The following is an 11,139-nucleotide window of genomic DNA, read 5'->3' as shown; positions in this document are numbered from 1 at the left end:
GCCACTGCACTCCAGTCTGGGTGACAGAGTGAGACTCCAACTCAAAAAAAAAACAAAAACAAAAAAACTCATTTGTTGAATTTGTTGAATACCCTCCAGTTGTAAATGGCTGTTTTATTCTCCATTTGTATTTGCTGTCTGTATCTAGCATTAAAGACAAGGCAGCTGTAGGCTTCATCTTGTCTTTCCCATATCCTTGTTTAGATGGAAGCCTGGCTACTTCTAGCTTTGTGCTTGTAGTATGATGGAGTTCTTAGGGTCTGTTGAAATATGTGTGGCTATATTGGCTTTACCACTGTGTCTTCTCATTCTGCAGTTGTTATCTGATTCTTTTGTTCTGTGGCCTCTTTCGTCTTAATGTTGGTGCATTGATTGGCAAAGCAAGGACTGTTAGGTAACTTTTTCACTTCAGAGTCTGTTGTCCAGTAGACTGACATTTGTCAGGAAGGCTTGGATTATAGCAGTGTGCCACATCCTGGAGATTTAAAGAAGAATAAAAATGCCATGTTCCTTTTAAAAAGTTCAGATTCAATGACCATGATTCCCCAGTGGCTAATACAGTAGGCACTGTGCTACTTTTTTTTTTTTTTTTAATTTTTACTTTAAAGATGTGTATAATTCAGTGTTAGATATACAAATGGTCATTGTACAGGTAAAGTTTGGGCCTCACCTTGGTCCCCACGTCACCTGGTCTGAGATCAGGTACCCTTGTTGAAGAAGTGTACCTCCTCAGGCACTGTATTTCTTAGAAGCTTTCTACCTTTCCTCAGTTCCCTTGGTCTCCCAAATTTGTCCCCATTCCTGCCCAGTGCCTTTTCCTGAATTAAGGAGTAAAATTTATGTGAAACAGTGGAATGCCTGAGCTGCTTTTCCAGTTTTGGGGATCAAGTTAAAAGGTGGTGTGTTAGGCTGGGCACCGTGGCTTATGCTTATAATCCCAGCATTTTGGGAGGTCGAGGTGAGAGAATTGCCTGAGCCCATGGGTTCGAGACCAGCCTGGGTAACTTGGCAAGACCTCATCTCTACAATAAATAAAATAAATTAGTCGAGTGTGGTGGTATGTGCCGCAGTTCAGCTACTTGGAAGGCCGAGGAGGAAGGATCGCCTGAACCCAGCAGGTGGAGGCTGCAGTGGCCGTGAGTGTGCCATTGCATTCCAACCTGGGTGACAGAGTGAGACTTCAACTCAAAAAATAAATAAAAACATTTTAAAAAAGTGATATGTTAAGTTATGCTTGGGCAATTCTCAAGGCCACAAACACTGCGTTTTGTTGATTTGCTGAGGATATTCATGGAACCCAGTATATAGCTATACTCATGGTAAGACTTATTGTAGTGGAAGGATATAAAACAAAATCAACAAAAGAAAAGGTACATGGGGCACTGTGTGAAGGAGATCAGGGACAAGCTTGAGTCAGACAGGATGCTCCTAATTCTTCCAGCAGCAACTTGTAATGATACATATGAAATGTTTTCCATCAGAGAAGTTCTGCCTGAGTCTAGAAGTCCAGAGTTTTTATTGAGAATCAGTCATATAGGTATCCTATATACCTAACATGCACCAAAATTCGAGACTCCCAGAAGGAAAACACAAACTACATTATTTAAACCAACAGTTTAGGCACATTGAGCCTAAACTGTTTAACAATCAAGTTCCTAATGTCAGTCAGGTTATTAGATGCAAGGCATGGGCCAACATGCAAGCAGGCCTTTTCTAAGGATAACAGTTTCTGGGCTCTTACTCTTTTCTGTACAGTCACTACTTTAGATTGTTATTGTATGTAGTCTGCAATGTAATATTTGGCTATCTATTTATCCCAACACTACTTACTGAATATTCTAACTTTTCCCTGCTAGGTTGAAGTATTTTGAAACAGAAAGTACAGAGTAAATTTTTAAATTTATCCTGTATACAGAATAAATTTCTGAAGATATTTGAGGATATTTCTGGATTTTACTAAAATGAGAACTCTGTAGTACAGTAAATGTTCACATTTTTTTTGTAGGTTCCTTGTTTCTATACTGATGCAGAAAGACGATCGGTGATGGATGCAACACAGATTGCTGGTCTCAATTGCCTGCGATTAATGAATGAAACTACTGCCGGTAAGAAGGACTATTTGTTACTTTTTTGACTTGCTTAATCTTGAAGGTTGTGAAAATTTATTTATTAATTTTTTTTGAGTTGGAGTCTCACTCTGTCACCCAGGCTGGAGTACAGTTGGCATGCTTATGGCCACCACAGCCTTGACCTGCTGAGTTCATTCAATCCTTCTGCCTCAGCTTTCCAAATAGCTGGAACTACAGATGTGCACCACCATACCTGGCTAATTATTTGATTTATTGTAGAGACAAGGTCTCGCCAAGTTGCCCAGGCCAGTCTTGAACCGCTGGACTCAGACAATCCTCTTGCCTCCACCTCCCAAAGTATTGGGATTATAGGCATGAGCCTCTGTGCCCAGCTGGTTGTGAAAATTTAAAACCCTGGGGTTTCTTGCTCTTTATTTAGCTTGGAGCACTGCTATCCTTGCTTACCACCTGTGTATCATAGTGTTTTTGGGTACTGCTTCACATATGAAGAATTAATCTGACCAGTACTTTTTGTGTACCCTTTTAACATGCACTTCCATGTTTAATCACATGCCTGAACATATATGTATATGTGTGGAGCAGTGTTTTGGTTTCAAGATTGGTCAACTACTTAGTTGATACTTATCGACTGATGAAGTCAGAGGAATGTAGCATAAAGCAGCATCTTATGGACGGAACACATGGGAGTGTTAACATGGCACAAGGGTAGAAGAAATTTAGGAAAATATGTTTGGGAAGTGGAGGAATTGGCTTGAGGAAAATTGCCATAGCCCGCTGGAAACTAAGGAAGTCTAAGTGAATGTCAGCATTTGACTCTGTGTTGTTCTTGAATAAGTTATGTAATACTTACAAAGAATTTGATTTTAGCTGGGCGCAGTGGCTCAGCCTGTAATCCCGTGCTTTTGGGAGACTGAGGTGAGTGAACTGCCTGAGCCCGCGGGTTCGAGACCCACCTGGGCAACTTGGTGAGACCTCATCTCTACAATAAGTCAAAAATCAGCCGGGCGTGGTAGCACGTGCCTGTAATTCCGGTTACTCGGAAGGCTGAGGCGGAAGGATCGCCGGAGCCCAGCGGGTCGAGGCTGCGGTGGCCGGGAGCGGCCACTGCACTCCAGTCTGGGCGACGGAGTGAAACTCCAACTCAAAAAAAAAAAAAAAAAAAAAGAGTTTGATTCTGTCTGAAACAGAACACATGATGCAGTCCTATTCACTTTATAGAAAACTTGTTTTTTCTTGCTACTTTTATTTACTACTTAGTTACTTAGTTGATACTGTTATGTTGAATTTACTTTTTTCGTTGTGTAGTTGCTCTTGCGTATGGAATCTATAAGCAAGATCTTCCTGCCTTAGAAGAGAAACCAAGAAATGTAGTTTTTGTAGACATGGGCCATTCTGCTTATCAAGTTTCTGTATGTGCATTTAATAGAGGAAAACTGAAAGTAAGTATATTTGTTTCAATTTTACTAGGATGGTAATTGTGATTTTTTTGAGTGACAAATTAAATGGTTAAAGAATTTTGTTTCACTAATGAAACAAAGCTTGCTATGAGCTATCTGAACTGGAAACTAGGTATTTGTAGGGGTGGAGGTACAGGCCCAAAATAATTTATCAAGAATTGGCATGGTGTGAAGCAAAGCATATAGACCTCGAGGAAAAGTTCTTAAGATATCATCTATAATATGGGAGAAATAATAAATCTGCTTACCTTGCAGATTTTAAAACATGTAGTCACTTGCTGTATTTTATACTGGGGAGTGAGGGGGGTAGTACAGGCACTCTGTTCCCTAGCTCTTAAGGTTTTGAGTGTCCTGGAAAAGGGGTGGAGGAACTAGAACATGAATGTCAAAAGAAACTAAATAGAAGTATCATTCTGGATTTCTAGAAAACTTACAGGTTAAGCAGTTTTATACACACAGAAGAATAGAAGGCAAGGAGTGGCCAGAGGGTGATATTTCACAGTTGAGTTGGCTGGTATATACTAGTAGTTCTACAGTAGGGTATGAAATCAGTTCCGTGTGTAGCTAGATGATTTTATCTAGATTTTTCTTTAAAAACCAAGAATTTTCCAAGTGTTTGCTTTAATTATTTGAATTGTATATCAGAGTTTTTGGTTTCAGGGACTAAACTGCCACTCTCCCCCAAATGGAGATTGGTGGGGAGAGACTATCCCAAAATAAATATTTGGTACTTTGAAAGGGCATTTTGAGACTTTGTTGCAGTCTTTTGTTTCTTTGAAAAATCAGCTTGGTTCCACTTTCTGGTTAATAATTGTTTTTAGTTTATTTTTTTCTCTTTTAAAGAAAGCAAAATTTTCAGATAATTAGGAAACTAGAGGTTTGTGATTTTATTTTCTTTTTTTAAGAGACTGAAGTCTCACTATTTTGCCCATTCTGTTCCTGAACTGCTGGCTTCAAGCAATTCTCTTGATTCAGCTGCCCCAAAGTACTGGGATTATAGGTGTGAGCAACAGTACTGGGTTGTGATTTTTTTTTTTCCTGCTATAAATGGTGGATACAATGTGACTCTCAGTGTTTATAAATTTTAATCACTAATAGAATTATTTCTAAGAACCATTCCATATTTAAAACTTTTTTTTTTTGAGTTGGGGTCTTACTCTGTGACCCAGGGGGCTGTAATCCAGTGGCATGATCACACCTCATTGCAGTCTCAACTTCCCGGGCTCAGGTGATCCTTCTGCCTTAACCTCCCAAGTAGCTGGGACTACAGGTGTGCACCACTACGCCCATCCTATACTTTCATTTTTTTAAGCAGAGGGTTCTGGTCATAATTTAGCCTGGCTTTGAATGAGAGTGATGTGTATTAGTGACCATCTGCTTTTGTTTTTCTGAATTGTTCTTTTCTGTCAACTGTCACCTGTCAGGTTTCCAATCCTTTTGATTGCTTTTTAAATTTAATTATAAAAATATTTATTATAAAAACATCCTCCAAACTTGGAAAAACATTTATGTGTAAAGAAAAGTCATTATTTATATTCTTACCTTTTTTTTTTTTTAAATTTTTTTTTAACAGTTTGATGTATTTCAGTCCGTTTTTTAAGAAAACAAAATTTGGAGTCATACTGTAGTTAGTTCTGTGTACTATTTTTTCTTTCCTTCCCGTTAGCATACTAAGAACATTTGCCCGTGACATTTAGTGCCCTTTAAGAGATTATTTTACTGGTTTTATTCCTTCACAAGGATGTCATCACTTATTTAGCATATCTTCTATTATTGAATCTAATTAGATCTAGTTTGCTTCTAATCTGCTAGAGATTTGGAAAACAGATAACCTGAGTTAAGTAGTTTTCTGTGTTAAAGAGAAACAAATTGATATGAGTTATGGCTTTAGCATCCTTCTGGCAGTAATCTGCATAGAGCTCAGCCTTGGGTATTTATTATTCACAGTTTTGTGATAGTGGTAAGACTAGAAGTATGTATATATGACATGTTAGTGTATTTGGCCTTGGCCATGTAATTGCTACTGCGAGTCAAATTGGTATAGTGGAGAGGGCATGGATTTTGGAATTACGGTGATTTGGCTTTGAATTCCACTTCTACCACTTAGTGGCTTTGTGACCTGCAGGTTATCTCATATGTCTAGGCTTGTAGCATTTTCTGTAAATTGGGGATGATAGCGTATTTTCACAGTGTAGTTGTAACAAGGTCTGCATGACATGTGCACATTGACTTATTTGAACCTTAACGTAACCCCCATCTCTTTTTATAAACAACTAAGTAGTTAGATGTATATCATGATAAATTTTAAAATTGATTGCTTAATATTTGCTAGGTTAATTACTATCTTTTTTTTTTAAGATTCTGGCCACTGCATTTGATACAACATTGGGAGGCAGGAAATTTGATGAAGTGTTAGTAAGTCACTTCTGTGAAGAATTTGGGAAGAAATACAAGCTAGACATAAAGTCCAAAATCCGTGCATTATTACGACTCTCTCAGGAGTGTGAAAAACTCAAGAAATTGATGAGTGCAAATGCTTCAGACCTCCCTTTGAGCATTGAATGTTTTATGAATGATGTTGATGTATCTGGAACTATGAATAGGTAACTATTACTATTTTATGTTAAAGTGAATTGTTACTTATATTAGCTAATTGTTGAAATTATGATTTCTATAAGATAATTTCAGTTTTATGGGTAAAAATTAGATGCCATTCACTACCTTACTTTTAAGGTAAAGGTTGGGTTTGATTGTTTTAATAATGTAGACTAATGTTTCAGTTCTGATTAATTGAATATTTCAGCAGGTTGATAGTTTTTTACTTATGCATTGTTATACATTAGTTATTAGTTTCCATAAAATCAGGGCAAAGTGATTTAGTGCGTAAATTCAATTTAATTTACCCAGTGATTAAGAAATTGTTCTTTTTGAGTGGTTCAGGTTCACTTGGAGGTAACAGCTCTTTTTGTGTAGTGCTGTAAAAATTTTGGGTAATTGACATTTCAGGGCAATCTTCAGAAGCACCCAGAGTGTTATTGTTGCTTGGTTGAGTTGCTTGGATGTTGGGAGTGGGATATCCTTTTTTTTGGCAGTGAACTCTATTAGAATTCGTACAAGACTGATGGCTTGTTAGTAGAAGTGTACCTAAGCTATCCTTAAAAGGTTGAGATGGACAAGCTACAGTTACTCATGTCTGTAATCTCAGCACTTTGGGAGGCTGAGGTAGAAGAATCATTTGAGACCATCCTGGGCAAGATAGTGAGACCTCGTTTCTGGGGAAAAAAAAATAGCTGGGTGTGGTGGTGTGTGCCTATATTCCCAGGTACTCTGGAGGCAGAAAGATTGCTTGAACCCAGGAGATCGAGGCCGCAGTGAGCCAGGATTGTGCCACTGCACTCCAGCCTGGGTGACAGAGTGAGATCCTGTCAAAAAAGGATTGAGATGGCATTTATTGTTGCCTTGTATCTAAATTTATAGTCACCTTCTCCCACTACTTGCAAGTGATAGCATTCACTTTTATTAAGCAGCATGCTTTTTTCCCCTCCTGTGTATTTATGTATTCCATGGAGTTTGGAGTTAGGCCAATATGTGTTTCAGTAATTGTTATTTATTTATTTGTTTGTTTATTTGTTTATTTACCTCACCTCCTCCCAAAGCGTATTTTTTTTTGAGTTGGAGTCTCACTCTGTCACCCACACTGGAGTACAGTGGCTGCTCCCGGCCACTGCAGCCTCCACCTGCTGGGTTCTGGCGATCCTTCCGCCTCAGGCTTCCGAGTAGATGGAACTACAGGCGCGCGCTACCACGCCCAGCTAATTTTTTGATTTATTGTAGAGATGAGGTCTTGCCAAGTTACCCAAGCGGGTCTCGAACCCGCGGCAATCCACTCACCTCAGCCTCCCAAAGGAGCGGGATTACAGGCTGAGCCACTGAGCCCGGCTTGTTTCAGTAATTGTTGGTGAAATGTTACTTGTGCATGCGAGTTTGAGTCTCATTCTTGCCTTGGTTGGAGTGCAGTGGCATTATCCTGCCTCACTGCAGCCTTGAACTCCTGGGCTCAGGTGATCCTTCTGCCTAAGCTTCCTGGATAGCTGGGACTAGGTGCGCACCACCATGCTCAGCTAATTTTTAAAATTTCTAATATATTTTTTGTAGATGCAAAGTCTCACTATATTGCCTAGGCTGGTCTTGAACTCCTGAGCTCAAACAGTCCTCCCATATTGGCTTCTCAAATGCTGGGATTCCTGGCCTGTTATATGTTTTATAAGAAATGAGTAGATAATTTGTTATTTAAGTGTTTTTAAAAACTTAATTTGCCTGACTTGTAGCTAATGGAAATGCATTTTTTTTTTTTTTTGAGTTGGAGTCTCACTCGGTCGCCCAGACTGGAGTGCAGTGGCCACTCCCAGCCACCGCAGCCTCGCCTGCTGGGCTCCGGCAATCCTTCCACCTCAGCCTTCTGAGTAGCCGTAATTACAGGCATACGCTACCACGCCTGGCTAATTTTTTTATTTATTGTGGAGATGAGGTCTCGCTGCCCAGGTGGGTCTCGAACCTGCGGGCTCAGGCAATCCACTCACCTCAGCCTCCGTAAGGTGCGGGATTACAGCCTGAGCCACCGAGCTCAGCTGGAAATGCATTTTTAAATAAATTTTGTGTCTACGTTGTCAGAGCACATAGCTGTTAATAGGTTCTATTTTATAGCCTTCATTTGTTCTTTTATGCTGTCTTTTAAATTAAAAAAAAATTAATGAAACCAGATTATTTCTGACATTACAGTGTTTCTTCTAATAACCTTTTCTTCATTAAAAAAAAAACTTGGGGTGAAATTTACATATCATAACGTTAACTATCTTAAAGTGAACAAATTCAGTGGCATTTAGTACATTCAGTGTTGTACCTCTGGTCACCTCTGTCTATTGGAAAAGCATTTTCATTATTCTCAATAAAACGTATACCCGTTAAGCAGTTATTTCTCATTTCCTCTTACCTCTGGCCACTGGCAATCACCGATCTGTTTTCTGTTTCTGTGGATTTACCTTTTCCGGGCATTCATATGAATAGAATCATAATATGTGACTTCTTTTTCTTTTGACTTCTTCCACTGAGCATAATGTTTTTGAGGTTCATTCACATTGTAGCATGTATTAGTATTCCACTGCTTTTTTGGACAAATAACATTTCATTGTATGATGTACCACATTTTATTTATCCATTTATTTGTTGATGGACATTTGGGTTGTTTCCACCTGTTAGCTATTGTGAATAGTGCTATGAACAAATATTTGAGTATCTGTTTTCAGTTCTTTGGGTATATACTTAGGAGTGGAATAGCTGTCACTTGTGGCAATTCTGTGTTTAAATTTTGAAGAAACCTCAAACTATTTTCTTCAGTGATTACACTATTTTGCATTCCCACCAGCAGTGTATTAGTGTTCCAGTTTCTTCACATCCTTGTTGGCACTTATTTTCAGTTTTTGATGTCATCATCACAGTGCATTACCACTAGCTACGTGTCAGTGTCTCTTCGTCATTTTGATTATTGGAAGGGCATTTTCCTATAGATTCCTAAGGGAACAGCACATGTGAATAGTGATCCTTAAGTTCTTACATGTTGATGAGTTTATCTGCCATGTTTATAATTAAACATCACATTAGCTGGATAGAATATCCTTAGCTCATGTTTTCTTTCCTTGAATATCTTAAATGGAGTAATCCACTTTCTTTTGGTACATAGTATTGCTGTTGAAAGTGTGGCAATAATACTATCTTTTAGTTATTTGTTACTCTTTTTGCTTAGATGCCCAATTTTTTTTTTCTCCAAAGTCCAGTAATTTTTTTGGTGTTGATTGTTTTGTATCGTTTTCCTCCAGGTACATGTTGAACCTTTTCAATATATAGTTTTATAAACTTAAAAAAGTTAAATTTAGTGCTGGTTGTGGTGACTTATGCCTTTAATCTCAGCACTTTGGGAGGTGGAGGCAAGCAGATTGCTTGAGCCCCAGGGGTTTGAGGCTGGCTTGGGCAACTTGGCAAGACCTTGTCTCTACAATAAATAAAAAAATTAGCTGGGTGTGGTGTCACGTGCTTGTATTTTTGCCACTTGAAGGCTGAGGTAGAAGGATCTCCTGAGCCTAGCAGGTCAAGGCTGCAGTAGCTGTGAGCGTGCCATTGTACTCCAGACTGGGCAACAGAGTGAAACTGCAACTCAAAAAGTTAATTAAATTTTCTTGAATTATATTTTGTAGTTCTATTCTCCTAGCAGGAGAAAATTCCTGCTAGTTTTTCTTCTTTGGGAGCACCTATATAATTATGTTGGATTTTCCTCGCCTATCTTCTGTATTTTCTATTTTTTGGTCCAGTTCTTCATGGTATTATCTGTTGGATTTGTCTTGTGTACTTCCTGCTTGGTTTTCTTTTTTGACATTTGTCCTTTTCTAATTATTTCCTAAGTTTATCAAATTTTGATTTGTTGTTCTTTCACTTTCTGTATCATTTTTTATTGACATATAATTCACAGTGGTGTTTTTTTTTTTTTGTATGTTTACAAAGTTGTGCAACCTTGTGATTCTAGAACCTAATTGTAGAATGTTTTTTATCACCCCAGAAAGAAACCTTGTACTCATTAGCAGTTATCCTCCATTTCTCTTCATTTCTTAGGCAACTCCGGGTATACTTTGTTCCTCTGTGGATTTGCCTATTTGACTCATTTTTAGGTGGAATAAGTATTCCTGAACCTTTAGAAGGGAATTGTGGTTTAAGAGTTATTACTATTTCACTACTCCAGAGTGTACCCTCTTTAGTTTTTGTGAAATATGAGAAAAATGGCTTCTTAACTTTGAGATTTGTTTTTCCTTTCTCTTATATTTCTTTATCTTTACTATTGTCCTGCTTAGTTTGGATTTTCTTATCAGCAGTTTTTCTTCAGTGTTGTCCATTTTCCTTGGGGGAACTTTAGGTTGGTCCTAGTTTGCTGCAATCCCTGTGTACTTTGTCCGAGACCTTTTATACTCTTTGTTTTGAAGTGTGCAAACCCCTTCTGGTTTTAGCTGTTTTCAAATTGGTTATTCTGGAGTTTTTAAGTCCATTATAAACCCTGTTGTTTCCTTCTTTTCCTTTTGTACAGAGTTGATACTAAGCAAGAATTTGTAGTTGTCACAGTGATTTGTTTACCCATTTATGTTTTGAGGTTTGTAGGGATACTTTGTCACCTAGTTTTTGTTGTAGGTACTTTTAAAGGGTTTTGGTTTTGCAGTTCTGGTTGCTCTGTGCATTTATTTGATGAGATATGAAAAGATCCAGAAAACTATACTAATGTGTATCTAGAGTATATAAAGAACTATTACAACTCAATAAAATGATAACCCAAATAAAAAATGGGCAAAGGATTGGAACAGACATTTCTCAAGAGTAGATACAGCCGGGCTCAGTGGCTCAGCCTGTAATCCCGCGCCTTTGGGAGGCTGAGGTGAGTGGATTGCTTGAGCCCGCGGGTTCGAGACCTGCCTGGGCAGGCGAGACCTCATCTCTACAATAAAATAAAAAAAAAAATTAGCCGGGCGTGGTAGCACGCGCCTGTAATTCCGGCTACT

The 11,139-nt window shown here is 38.5% G+C and overlaps 1 protein-coding gene across 2 annotated transcripts in view; it reads left to right on the top strand.

The window, feature by feature from the left end:
- HSPA4 (heat shock protein family A (Hsp70) member 4) overlaps positions 1-11,139 on the top strand; it is a 53,239-nt gene that overhangs the window by 22,034 nt on the left and 20,066 nt on the right. For both annotated transcript variants that reach the window (XM_008052459.2, XM_008052454.1), the window contains exons 5-7: positions 2,006-2,105; positions 3,396-3,529; positions 5,906-6,150. In XM_008052459.2, coding sequence (XP_008050650.1) covers positions 2,006-2,105; positions 3,396-3,529; positions 5,906-6,150 — 479 coding nt within the window. The remainder of the gene's footprint in view (positions 1-2,005; positions 2,106-3,395; positions 3,530-5,905; positions 6,151-11,139) is intronic.

Source organism: Carlito syrichta, unplaced genomic scaffold, assembly GCF_000164805.1.
Source record: "Carlito syrichta isolate Samal-C Ts95f unplaced genomic scaffold, Tarsius_syrichta-2.0.1 Scaffold70824, whole genome shotgun sequence".
Taxonomy (NCBI): domain Eukaryota; kingdom Metazoa; phylum Chordata; class Mammalia; order Primates; family Tarsiidae; genus Carlito; species Carlito syrichta.
This window is presented reverse-complemented; position numbering and strand designations above follow the sequence as displayed.